The sequence below is a fragment of the Pangasianodon hypophthalmus genome, chromosome 14, assembly GCF_027358585.1.
Source record: "Pangasianodon hypophthalmus isolate fPanHyp1 chromosome 14, fPanHyp1.pri, whole genome shotgun sequence".
Taxonomy (NCBI): Eukaryota; Metazoa; Chordata; class Actinopteri; order Siluriformes; family Pangasiidae; genus Pangasianodon; species Pangasianodon hypophthalmus.
The window spans coordinates 6795851-6809584 of NC_069723.1; the positions used below are offsets into that span (position 1 = coordinate 6795851).

Genomic DNA, 13734 nt, shown 5'->3' on the forward strand with positions numbered 1-13734 from the left:
TATGGGGAAGAACCACATATGGGTGTGATGGTCAGGAGTCCACAAACCTTTGGCCATGTCGTGTAGTTCACCACTTTGACCACTTAATTTTGTTTACCAAATAATAATCTCTCTCACCTTCAGTAGCCGCTTTATCCTGGTCAGGATCGTGGTGGATCCAGAGTGTAACCTGGGAACACTGGGCGTGAGGTGGGAATACACCCTGGATAGTTTCGCAAGTCCATCGAAGGGCCCGGATAATAACATATATATATATATATATATATATATATATATATATATATATATATACGGAGATGTTATACAGTTGACACTGTATTGTAGTTTTTAAACTAAATGGCCCTGAAATATTACTCATCCATTTTACTTAGAAAGATTGTGTAAATCCGCTATCAGATGCTGGAAATGTTACAAGTCACATGTTTAGACACACATCTTGAACAACCGGCGGAAAGCAGGTTTGAGCTTCCAGTTTGTGTTTGCTTTACAGTGTAGGTCAGGGCTCTTTAACTGTAAAATAAATCCTCAGTACTATATAATCAAACTTTAAATAATAACACTCCCATTAATTAAATGTGTACTGTAATATTTACTGGAGTCATGGTGCTTTTTTATTCCTGAGCATGCAACTCACACAGCACATTTTTATTAAAAACTATTATTAAATTGAAATCCATTTAAATGGACTTGATTACTTATAAATATAGATTATTTATTTGCTTTCATTCAATTCAAGTGACCAGTGAGATAGACTATTAGAAGTCAGTAATAAATACAGTAACTTTGATCATACTTGGTTCAGGGTTGTGATTTCCATCACTGTAACAAAATGACAAACAAACAAACAAACAAATAAAAACCAACCAGAGCTGGCTGTCTCTGCTTCGTTTGTCCTTCCGAATCGATTCTTCTGAATCATTTAAAACGAGTCAGCGTGAATGAATCACTCATCACTACCGAATCAAAATATTGACGGCGGCAGTGACGTAGCATCATCTGGAAAACATGAATTTACTCTCTTAAGCTGTTTCTTTGGATTTATCCGAACAGGTAACATTTCATTATCTTTCTATTCAACAAAAGTTTGTGTAATATGCTAGCTAAATATCCAGCAAGCTAACGGCACTCGCTAATGACAGATGACAAACAAACCCGAAGGTGTACTTTAATTTATTATTATTATTATTTTTTACATACTCTTAATAACAACAGTAATAATACTAATAATTTCCAACTACTCAAGAATAGCAGTAATGTTAATTGAACATTCAGTAGCACTGGAACAGGCATGGTGGTAGTTTCACTTTTATTATAGGTTTAGTCATTGAGCTAGCTTGCTTGTTAGCTAGCTAGCTAGCCAAGAGTTAACGCTGTACATTAATTGTAGCAACGCGACATTACTTGCATTTGTATTTTTTGTTATTATTATTTTTGGCCAATACAGTAAGAGCTCTTTCTCTGAACACTTGCAGTCATTTTACGCTTATGTTTTGTTACCTGTGTTTGGAAACCAGGCCCAGCTACAGCACCCAGGCAGTTTGTTGAAGCATCTTCACAGCCAGGCCTTGTTGTTGTTGTGACAGGTGGACTTCTCTGTTTAATGCATCCCACTTGTGTATATATTTTACTCTGTCTAGATGATATTTTGTGTGTGTGTTTAACAGGAGCCTGCCTTTGCCATGACTCAGCCCGAGCACCTCAGCCCATCTATGATGGCCTTGTCTGAATTCATGGTGCAAAGAAAACTTCTCGGATTTGGTGTACTCCTGGCTTGGGTGGTCCTCTTCCATTTACTGGTCAATGTTTGGCTCCTCTGTGTGTTCACCAGCCTCTTAGTAGTTGTAGGTGGGTGGCTTGGCTCTCAGGCTCTCCTCGAGTCTGAAAGTGTCATCCACCTTGAGCGTTTCATCACGCTGGACGAGATCCGGTCTTCTCCAGACAGCGAGATGCATCTAGACCAAGAGATCCAGAACACAGTTTGTAAGATCATCCGAGACTTTGTCTCTTCATGGTATAACACAGTTTCCACAGAACGTGAGTTTGAGGATGAGATCCATAACTCCATGATTTCGATGGCAATGGAGCTTAAGCTTCGGGCAAAGAAAGTGGACAGGAAAGCTTTAACTCTGAGGATATTAGATCTTTGCGGATGCCATCTTCAGAGCTACACAAAAGCTAAAGAAATCATGGCTGAAAAAGTAGGCAGAGACCAAAGTGTGAGTCTCTGGCAGGCATACAGCAAGTCTTGCGTACCTCACCCAGCTCTTCAGAGTTCTGCCGTAGAAGTGAATTATGCACGTGCAATTGTGGATTTGCTTTTACATGTTCTTGTCCCTCCAACACAGCTTGAAACCAGAACAGGGAGATTTGTAGTGTGTGAGCTTATAACGTGCAATGTTCTTTTGCCTTTAATTGCGAAATTGTCTGATCCAGACTGGTTAAACATGGTGATTGTGGATGTGTTTACGAGGTCCAAAAATCCACAAACCAAACCAACTGAGTCAGAGAAAATGACATCTCTTCCAACGATGGTTTTAAATGAAGAAAAATCACAGGATGTTGCAGTTCCATCTTCTCTAACCTTGAAGGTCAAGTCTGACACTCCCAGTGTGACTGACGCACCAACACCTGAACTGATAAGTTTAGACGTTATTGACTCTGCAGATCTTTACTGTCCACAGAACCAAGAGGATGAAGGACCAAGACAGTCATTTTCTTCAGAGCATCCAGGTTTCAGTTCAAAGGATTATTTGCGAATTGGGAAATCTAATCCCTTCTATCAAGAAACAGACTCTGATTTGGAGTCTCCTCTAAACGATTTCAAAAGGAGCTCCCTGGAATCACTGGTTCTGATAGGTACAGAAGAAGAAACATCAGAGCCGGTTACAGAATGTCCCACGCTTGCAGAAGGAATACTGGACACAAAAGACGAGTTCCATGTCTATTCTAATGCACCTAAGGTCGTGGTTTCGGAGATACAAGAACAACCTTCTGATAGCACTGATGAACTGTCTTCAAGCTTTTGTGCTCTTCCAGAACTTGAAAAGGGTACCACGAAAGCAGAAATCACTGGCGTGGAGACATCGGGGGTCGTGAACGCCAACGAGCTGACTCTGTCAGAACCTCTCCAAGCCTCCTCACCTTCAGCCGGATCCATGCCGCTCTCTCCATTCACATTCGAACCCCTCAGTAGTCCTGAAGGCCCTGTCGTTATTCAGAACCTTCGTATCACGGGCACCATCACAGCTAAGGAACATCGAGGCACGGGCTCTCATCCCTACACACTCTACACTGTGAAGGTGTGTGTTCATTTGATTCAGTTATTTAAAATTTTGCTTTGATTGTAAGAAAAGTAGTTTATAAAAAGGCATCGTCTTGTGTAGTCTTCGTGAACTAATGGTTCCAATATTAGTTCAATGGATGGAATGTTAATAGATCTAGCAGTTTGTCATGTGCCCATAGTGTGTCAAATAGCCACAGCCGGAGACTAACAAAGTACAATATATGGCCAAAAGTATGTGGACACCTGAGTACTGAACATCCCATGGGCAGTAATATTGAGTTTTTCCCTCTTCTGCTGTTGTAATAACCTCCACTTTTCTGGGAAGGCTTTCCACTAGATTTTGTAGCGTGGCTGTGGGGATTTGTCCATTCAGCCGCAAGACCACAAGAGGTTGGGCACTGATGTTGGGTGAAGAGACCTGGAGGGAAATTGATGTTCCCGTTCACCTCAAAAGTGAGGTGTAGGTCAGGGCTCTGTGAAGGCCACTCGAGTTCTTCCACTCCAACCTTGGCAAAGCATGTCTTCATGGGGCTCGCTTTGTGCACAGGGGCGTTGTCATGCTGGAACAGGTTTGGGCCTTTTAGTTCCAGTGAAGGGAAATTGTAATGCTACGGCATACAAAGACATTCTAGACAATTGTGTGCTTCCAGCTTTGTGGCAAGAGTTTGGGGAAGAACCACATATGGGTGTGATGATCAGGTGTCCACCAACTTTTTGTCATATAGTCATGTTGGAGCTGTAAGTAATGCTCTCATTAATTTTGGCTATGAACATTTATTATATCTCATTTCACTGTATGTTAGTGATTTAACTAAAATTAATATTTTACAAATACAGCTGTGGTTTAAAAACTACACGTCCTACATACCTTCACTGTTCTGATTCTCAGTCTGAATGTTGAAAAAAGCTTAAAGACCCCGGATGAGTCATCAGTTTATGATTTGTATATGGATTTAGCAAAACTGGACAATAAGAACTATAGATCTTATACCTTTACATTAAAAATAAATCCAGACTTTTTATACATACAAATATATCTTTATATCTAACAGACTAATTCGGCTTCGAAACCAAATCTAACCACAAAACAATAGATCGTGTCAGAAATGTATTATAATTTTCCATAAGGATTTTACTTCCGGCTCCAGCTGTGGGCTGTTAATGATTTACTCACTCTGCTACTGTATACAGTATAAATATACAGTATGTATATAGTATAAAATCTGTTTGTTTAATGTTTTTTATGCCTGAATAAGAAGCGGTCTTTTCTGTGTAATTTGTCTTGGCAGTTTATATAATGCTGTTTATCTCACACAAACAACAAGGTGCACAAATTAACGTCACATTAACTTGGTTACAAAAGCTTACCAAAATACAGGGTGCCATGTATAAACAATACAGTTTACAGTAAACAGCAGTCTGTGTGTAATGTTCAAACAAATAACAGTAGTACCTGCACCTATTTCAAGTTCAGTCATGACTGGTGTTCAGAAAAGAGTGACCAGGCAAAAGAGAGAGAGGTTGATCTTTTTATTAGCATAATGCAACTGCACGTCTTGCATTATCATGTCTTGTGATATAAACAGATTTCTTTGCCAATGCTTTGCAGTACGAAACAGCTGTGGACTCGGAGAATCCAGGCACGTTGCAGCCAGTAGCTTATCACATGGTCAATCGGCGCTATAGTGAATTCCTGAATCTGCAGACCCGGTTAGAGGAGAAACCTGAATTACGCAAAATTCTCAAACGTGAGTTCTAATGCATGGTAATACAGTTTTCAGGGGTGGACAACTCACTAGCACGGGTGTCTGCGACTAGCACATTTCATGTCCAGACTATTCGTTTTCTAATTTGTAACTGGCCACCATAGGAAAAAAAAAGGATGATCAGGAAAGCACAAATATGTGGAAACACTGGGAGAAAAAAATGCAACGAAAAGGTCATATAACTCTCTGGCTATCACAACGTGCACAGTATGTTGCATCACAGTTTACCATATCAAGAGAAAATAAAGATGCTAGACAGACACAAACCATAATTTATTTGTGAGGAGAGAAATCCACAGCTCATTGCTGGAATGTTTGCCAACGACTTGGTGACTTTTTGCAGAATTCTCAAACACGATGTGCTATATTAACCTTTTATAAGGTGAGCATAAGGAAAAACTACACAGTTTTCCACTCTGTAGGAATTTATATACTCGTCTATATTGCTGCGCTTAATAGTCTGTGGTGAGCTCGTTATCTTATTAAGTTATCTATCGCTTTTTAAACTAGTCAGTTACGTTTCCGGGCAGCCAAAAGCACACTGGAGCTTTCACTTGCCTGGTGGGATTGCTAACAAGTTTATTGTTTGTCCACCCCTTGTTTTGAAGTTTCCTTTTATTAAAATTACATTCGTGGACTTTTTATTGTATTGTTTGAATTGTAGATGTTAAAGGACCTAAGAAAATCTTTCCTGACCTCCCTTTTGGAAACATGGACAGTGACAGAGTTGAGGCCAGAAAAAGTTTATTGGAAACGTTCCTTAAGGTGAGAGGTCACTGAAAATATGTTGCTAACTGGATAAATGTTATCATTAGTGTTTATTACACATTATAGTGCGTACACCCAACTAGAGTCCTGAAGTATGGAATAATATTCGTGTCACTAGGAATTTGAATTTTTGTGATTTATTTGTAGTGGCACAAAGTATTTCACGTTCAGTGCCACCGATTCAAACTCACCATCTATTCCTGAATTCTGATTGGCTGAAATGACAACAGTTCATTCTGTGTTTGTTTGTTCTTTCAAATTATTGTATATCGTCGTGTATAAATTTGAATCTGACTTTGATGAACTGAATCTGAACTGCTTCTATTTGATTTTATTTCGTTTGATGTACATTTTCAAAATAAAGTATTAAAAATTTAGTTTTTAAAAAAAAATCAATTCGAAAATACTAGTGGGACAAATATCATTCCCTACTTGAGGATCGGAGTCAGTACAGTTTGGTGATTCCTTGCTCCAGCATATACCCATGAAACCTGGTAATTAACGTGTGAGTTTAATCAGACATCTCTGAGCAGGGAAAATCACGGCACTGTCTTAGACTTCTGTTGTGCAACCACTCGAAATATATTTTTTAAATCACTGTGATCTTACTTTAGAACTGCAGATACATTTTCATTATCATGTATGTGCTTGACAACCTGGTTCCATGCTAGCTGAAACAAGCTCTTAATTTTTGATTGTAGCAACTTTGTGCAGTACCTGAAACTGCCAACAGCGAAGAAATGCAAGAGTTTCTTGCCCTTAACACTGATGCGAGGATTGCTTTTGTAAAGAAGCCGTTCATCGTCTCACGAATAGACAAGGTACATTTAAATAACATTTATTTACAATTCTAACCACTTCACCGATATTTTAATTGGTAATTTAAGCAATATCGCACAAGCAAGAGTGCAGTTATACCAGATATTGTCACGACTGTGATTCACAGGTAATCACAGCCACGCTAATATTCAGTATAACTGCACTCTTGCTCATGTGATATTGCTTTTACACAGTTTTATAAATAAGAAATTAATTTCGAGTAACTGACGTTTCGGCCAATATGGCCAAATAACTTGTTTAATTTTGCTCCACAAATGGAAATAGATCCCGAAGAAGCCACACTCCCTGATTGCTCATTGGCTAGCTGGCCAGCTAGTTCACAATGATTTGTACATTCCTGTTGAAGGTGCATCCGGTGAAATTGGCTTCTTCCTTTCCATCCTCATCTGACGAGCTTTCACATTTTAAGTCAGAAGTTATATTCATGAAAAAAAATATCCTTTGCCATGTCCGCTGATGATGTCACTAACTCCATTGTAGTAACGGTTTCAGTGGGACTGTCGCTAGAGTTGGAATTTTATGTGGCAAACACAGACAAGCAGATTGATACACACAGTGAAACATCCCAGTGTGGTTATACTGCTTGTCCAGTCAAATTAGTGGACTAGAACTAACTGTCTTATACATACATATATACCCTGATAATCAGCATGCACAGAGTTATCACAATGCATAGTTCACAATACCATCACTACCCCTGTGGTTCATTTGGGACGAGTTTGCCCACCTAGACAACATGTTTGGTCATGTTTGAACATTTAATACATTTATATGTATTATGTGTATTTATTGACTGTGTAAGCCTGAATAACAGTGTGTTATGTGTAAATTGGCAGATTGTAGTGAATGCTATAGTCGATACGCTAAAGACAGCCTTCCCTCGCTCAGAGCCGCAAAGCCCCACAGATGAAGTGGATGCTGAGCCTGATGGGAAATTATCTTCAGACAGGAAGAGCAAGTATGTGGATTACTTTTAGCAAGCAAGGCGATAATTGTAAACGATGTAGCATTCAGTCGCATCTTAATTTCTATGGCGCTCATTCTTAGCAGTTTCTGTGTCTTTTTGTATCCAGGTCCAGGATGCGATTCTCCAGTAAAATTGCTCCTGCTCTTAATGTGTCTGACATGAAACCCAAAGTGCTTTACTGCTTTGATGAGGGGCGCACCGTAAGTGAAACAGGCTTTGTTGATTGCCATTTATTTGTGCAAGGTCTGATTTGTCTTGCAAAGTAAACTGAGTGGTGAATGAGATGGTGCACTGACGAAAACCTGAAGATGTAGAGCATTAATAATAGCACTAATTGATAATAATAGCTCTTGCCATGTTTGTTCAACTGAACTTGTTAAACAAGGGTTTCGTATAAAAATCCTTTTTCAGGTTTTCAGTGGCCTCACCATGAATAGTCTAGAGAGTTTCATCTTGGAGCGGGAGCGTCTTGTGAGTAAACCACCACTACGAGATGCAGATGGAGAGCGGGATGTCAGCCTTGGAGCCAAGTTGGATACGCAGCCCTGTGCGTGTTCAAAAAGAAAGTTACAAAATGTCCTTCAAAATGAGGGTAAGAAGCACTTCACCAACACATGATACCTCTGCTGCTGGCAGTTTACCTGATGCAATTGGGATCACCAGAATATTGCAGAATACATATTAGTTTTAGATACCAGTATTGAAGATGATATGAAGACGATATTGAAGTCCGTATGTTGCTATGCACAATTTGTTAGCCCACTCTAACCTGTCCATCAATCAAAAGAAAGAGACCACTGTAGGGCCATTTACACACAACTGTTCATGAGTATGGTTCTGGTATGACTGTATTAGTTGCAGGAGCCTTTCATCAGTATCAGTTCCTTATCACAGTACTGCTAAAAAGCGGATATTTTTAGCTGTGGATTATTTTACGCCCAGTGTGGTGTACAGATGGCTGTTGCTAGCTGCTGGGCATCTCTCATCAGGCTGGGCGCCTCACGCACCTCCATCAGCACTTGTTTAGCTGTGTTCATCAGCCGGGGGCCACTGATCCATGACGTTTTGTGACAGACATTCTGACAGCTGCGCTGCACTCAGTAGCCAGCTCTGAGTGCACTGATGTGTTTAAAGACCATAGCAATGCTCCTGTGCTAACATTCTAGTGCCATGTCAGTGTCACTGCTGTGCTGAGAATCGTGCACCACCCAATTCATATCTGATTGGTGGCGGCCTACTGGGGAGCCTTGTCTTTTAATGAATATGGTAGAGGAGTGCTGACAAATTGTGTAGTGACTCAGATAGGCTATGGTAAGAAATGGCAGTTTTCTGTTTACCAAGCTGTCATGGCTCAGCTTGGTAAATCACCACAATTTCTACCACCAAGTGAGCATGGTGTGTACAAATACCAACGCTAAATTTGCCCAAGTACCTTGTGAAATAATACAGTTCTTTGATTGGTCAAACACAGATTTGCTTTTCTACAGAAAATTTGTGTAATGATTGCCTGTTAAATTTCTTTCCTTTTTCTAAAATGGTCTTTTTCTGGTGGATTTTAGTGGCTGTGTCTTAATTTTATAATATGCTGTATTTTTTTTTATTGATTTACTCTCAATAATGTTCCCTTGTCACCACAATTTCTTTCTTGCCTGCTATATGAAAATGAGACTGAATACTAAATGGCTTCTTATTTACTTTGTTTACTCCCTACATAAGATATAACGTAATGGTGCTGCACACCCTACCTATTTCACTGAGTGCACATAAAAAGCCACATAAACTTTTGTGAATTTTAGTGTTTTTTTTTTTCATTCTGTTAAGTTTATACTTAAATTTATCTCTGATATCATTCAAATCTTTTGAACATGCAATTTTTGCATTACATGCAGTTTACTGGGTTTCATGCTGCCATTAAAGGAAACTTGCCACATATCCTGTTCAGCGATTCACCCTGTGAGAGAGACACGCCATGCGTATTTGACCTCAAATGAGATATGCCTGGTTTCATTTAATTTTTCTTACATTTTTTTGGCGCATTTTGACTAGTGTCACTAGTCACCATCTGACAACCTTCAGAAATTTCCACCTGCTTTTTTTTTGTTTTTTTTTTTTTTTTTTTTTGGCGTATGTGACCTTATATGGGAAGCTGACTCATGCATTTAGCCAGGATACAGACAGTCCTGGGTTCAGATTTGCTGCTGATCTGTGCTGTGCTGAGCTGGTGAAGTAGCACTATAATTGAACACTTACAGCCCTATTAAAAGAAAATGACCAGTGTATCAAATAAAATGTCTAGTGAGTGTTGCAAAATGAGTGCAAATAGGGTATACCTAATAAATTGGTTGCTGAATGTGTGGTTTAAATAGACAGAAGAGGCTACTCTTTGTAAATAACAGTTAATGTTGATTAAACATAAAATAAATGGATTTGTCTGCAGCTTGTACACTGTATACTAGTTTTACATTGAAGTAATTAAATCAAGTTCACCATTAAATAGGACATCTTGTGTTTTTCAGGGCACATTTCCTGTTATTAGTCACGTTAACACTGTGGTGTGATTGATTCAGTGCAGGTGCAGGAACCATCTGTGGACTGTAGATTTTGTGACACTAATTATTTTGTTGAATTTATACTTGCTGAAGAAGGAGTTAAGTGTGGAAATATTAGGTTAGTAAAGAACTACTTGTGGAGTACATTTGAAGAAAAGTTACAAAGGTTTATCTTACCTCTAGAGGACAGCACATCCACATGTACGTCAGTTCTGCATCAGGAGTGGTGTTTAAAATATGTGGAGATGTATTTCCTTATTTCTTTGAAAGCAAATTGTAAATTATGTTTAAAACAAAGCTTTCCTTCCAGTTTACTAGGGATGCACCAGTCCAAGTATTAATGTCAGTCTGATGTTGGCTAGAAACACCGGGTGGGTATAAGATTGGATTTCATATACTTCATATGCAGATCCAGTGAATTTCTATAGATTTTTAATATAATTGTTTTTATTTTTATAGTTCTATTATGTTATGCTTGTGATGTAGACTGATGCATAGCTCAATGCATATATTGTACTGAAGGAATTCAAAGGCATAGGGCATCCTTTCAGCACTTTTATTATATAAATAAAAAAAAAAAAGTAAAACAGTAACATCTATTGACCAATAATCTTGAAGTCCTGAAACTGCTATTATATTGAAAACACTGATTAGGTATAATCAGTATTTTTAGCAATTATTGATGATACATTTCCAGAAGTAATGTGTATCTTGCACATCTCTAATAAGTGGTGTTTGTCCAGCAGGGGAGACTGTACTTGCTGACATGGCTCTGAATGTCCTGTGTCTGCTGATGAAGGACCAGTGGAGTTGGCTGTGCACTGAAAATATCCAGAGGAGCATCAGACTGCTATTTGGGACTCTCATTGAGCGGTATGCAAATAACAATAACACTACAATGAATATTTGTTCAACATGAGTCATTTTGTCATAGGTGATTTATGCTCATTGTTTAAAAAAAAAAAAAACACAAAAAACAAAAAAACGGAATTGGTCTAGCAAAATCGCTGACACACTATAGGCCTATATACACTTTAGCAGTACAAAAGTGCAAGCTTTTGATGCTTTGTTTTATAAATTACAAATTGCAGTGATTTTCAGTACGTAAAATGGGAGCTGAAACATTGCAATTGATAATTAGTTTCTGAATCTTTAAAATAAATCATTTAATTTTCACAGAAGTTTCTTCACTTCTGGTTATTACTTGAGCTGCTTGGCTTCGCTAATAGATCATTAAATTTTTTTTAAATTGATTTTTGATTATTTGAAGCATTAATGTATTCCTTGGTGTTAGCCATATAATTAATTTTTTCGAGTTTTTCCTTAAATTTTGTGGTCAATTTGTTAGGAATACTTTAAAAAGCTTTATCTGTTTTCATACAGTTTTCACCTACAGTCCTGTCCAAAATATTTGGACATTGGCATAGTTATTGATATATAGTCTACCACAGTATATAGGAGTTGAAACCAAATAATGAATCTTTCCACATTTCCCCATAGCCTTTGCAACCACATTGCATTGCTTGTTGCGTTGTGCTGCACATTGTGCATTGTGCTAAACATCCCTGTTAAAATTACAGAATTTCGTGATGTAAAAATGAAACAAGATATTTCCTGTCAGATGTTTTTCCACCTTTTATATGATTTAGCAACTACCAAAATTCAAGTGAAAAACAAATTGAAACATTTTAGGAAGAAAAAGAAAATACTTAGAGTAACCTGGTTGAATAAGTGTGCACACTGTGTTAATTGTATTAACTAATACCTTGTTAAAACACCTTTAGCACATCTTGATCTGACATGATTTACTTTGGCATCACAAAAACCTGCTGTTTTTACAGGGATGTGTAGACTTTTTACATCCACTGTAGCACAATATGCCCTATCATAGTGTGCACCAAAAGAACTGAGACTGGTTTTTAAATGTCTCTTCTTTATGTTTCTGTGTAGAACACTACAACAGAGTGTTTCGTCTGACAGAAGGTGTTCTTACTAGAACTGCTTTAGGAATCTAAGAACCCTTTTTTATTCAATAAGCCCTTAATGAACCCTTGAAGAACCCTTTCTAAGAGTGTAGTCTACATTTACAAGTAAGCATGGGGACAAGCATTGCTCCTTGCTAATTAGTACAAGCCAAGTTTGTTTTTAAAGCCGATTATGATGGTGTATTATCGTGCTATTGTTCTGTGTGTTGGTGCCTGTAGAACCTGATGTGTAGGAGTGTGGACACAGGAGGCAGGCGCTCACATTTATTTTCACCACGCTTTTCAGTTCAACCAAAATTCAGTTCAACCAAGTTCAGTTCAACCAAAAATTCAACCAAAAGATATAAACCTCAAGAAAGGGGGCAGTTATCTAGTTCGCGGCTTCTGCCCAGTTCAAGTTCACGCTCCACATGTTGGTGTGTGTGTGTGTGTGTGTGTGTGTGTGTGTGTGTGTTGCATGCTCCATCAACTCTCTGTCTCTCTCTGGTAATGGTAACTGCTGAAAGCACAAAGAAACACGCACAAGTAGACTGGCGGTAATAAGACACAGTTGAGAATCATCACGCGTTACCTGCTGTTTCCACCCGCCTCCTCTCCATCTGCAGCGGACACTCGACTATGCCCCCACTGTCACAGTGCCATAAAAGCACTCTGTGGAAGCCCTAATGTTCTTATTCAAATACAAATAACTCGCCAAGCTAGTGAGACATGTGTTTCGAACATCTCTATAAAGCTACTAAAGTAAGCGTATGTTTAATTTGTAATGCATCTTTGTAAATCCTAGCCTAAACATCTAAATGTGGTGCTAAATGAACCTCGCAGCTCTAGAAGGACCATGTATTGTCTTTAGCTGCTGAAAGAAATCTGCTGTTGGCCTCTTTTAAATGGCACAAGTATCCATAATGAGTACCCAAATGCTATAGGGTTACAATTACAAATTATTCAATATTTACATATGTACCAGTCATTTCAGATTGGTCATTTGTTTAGCCATGTATAAAACACCTGTGCAGGTTTCTTCCCATATTTATATCTAATTAATAGGAATCCACCAGGGCGGAAAATCTGAGAAAACCTCGTGCCATTCTCTAACAGCTAGGCACAAAATGATGGTGATCAGTTGAAAGGTCCTAAGTTATTCTGTTCAAACAAAATCACAGTAAGCCTGAATGTCCTGAATGTGCTGAAATTAAGCTTTGTTTTTCTTTCCACTGAACTGAGTGGGTCATTTATAATGTCAATGCTGTGAATGCTCAATTCCACTTGTAACAGACCTTTGAATCTGTAGAATAGACTGCTGGATCCTGCTACTGCACAGTGTCTCTCTGTATAAGGAAATGATTTAACATTAAATAGGTTTGTCTTCTAATGGATCAGAAAAAAAATCAACACATTAAATTAGTGATCTCTTTGGTAAGCTGCAGTGTAATAATCAAGGCAATTCTGGTCTAGCTAGGCATTAGTGATACGACGTTGCTCTACACAGAAGTCTTGTTTGTATATTTTCTTATAAGTAGTGGCTGTCTCTGAGTGTCTTACATGGACATAAGGCCCCGTTGCTTTATTAGAACTGTTG

General features: G+C 38.5%; 1 protein-coding gene across 4 annotated transcripts in view; it reads left to right on the forward strand.

The window, feature by feature from the left end:
* The first annotated feature begins 356 nt into the window (after positions 1 to 356).
* Positions 357 to 13734, forward strand: part of snx19b (sorting nexin 19b) — a 30677-nt gene continuing 17299 nt past the window's right edge. Inside the window, exons 1-10 of one of the 4 annotated variants that reach the window (XM_026924471.3) lie at positions 358 to 1050; positions 1515 to 1583; positions 1665 to 3299; positions 4893 to 5031; positions 5714 to 5814; positions 6519 to 6638; positions 7494 to 7615; positions 7731 to 7824; positions 8036 to 8216; positions 10917 to 11046. In XM_026924471.3, the coding sequence (XP_026780272.2) occupies positions 1680 to 3299; positions 4893 to 5031; positions 5714 to 5814; positions 6519 to 6638; positions 7494 to 7615; positions 7731 to 7824; positions 8036 to 8216; positions 10917 to 11046 (2507 nt within the window). In that variant the 5' untranslated portion in view covers positions 358 to 1050; positions 1515 to 1583; positions 1665 to 1679. The other 3 variants (XM_034310742.2, XM_026924470.3, XM_026924473.3) reach the window with 3 other exon arrangements.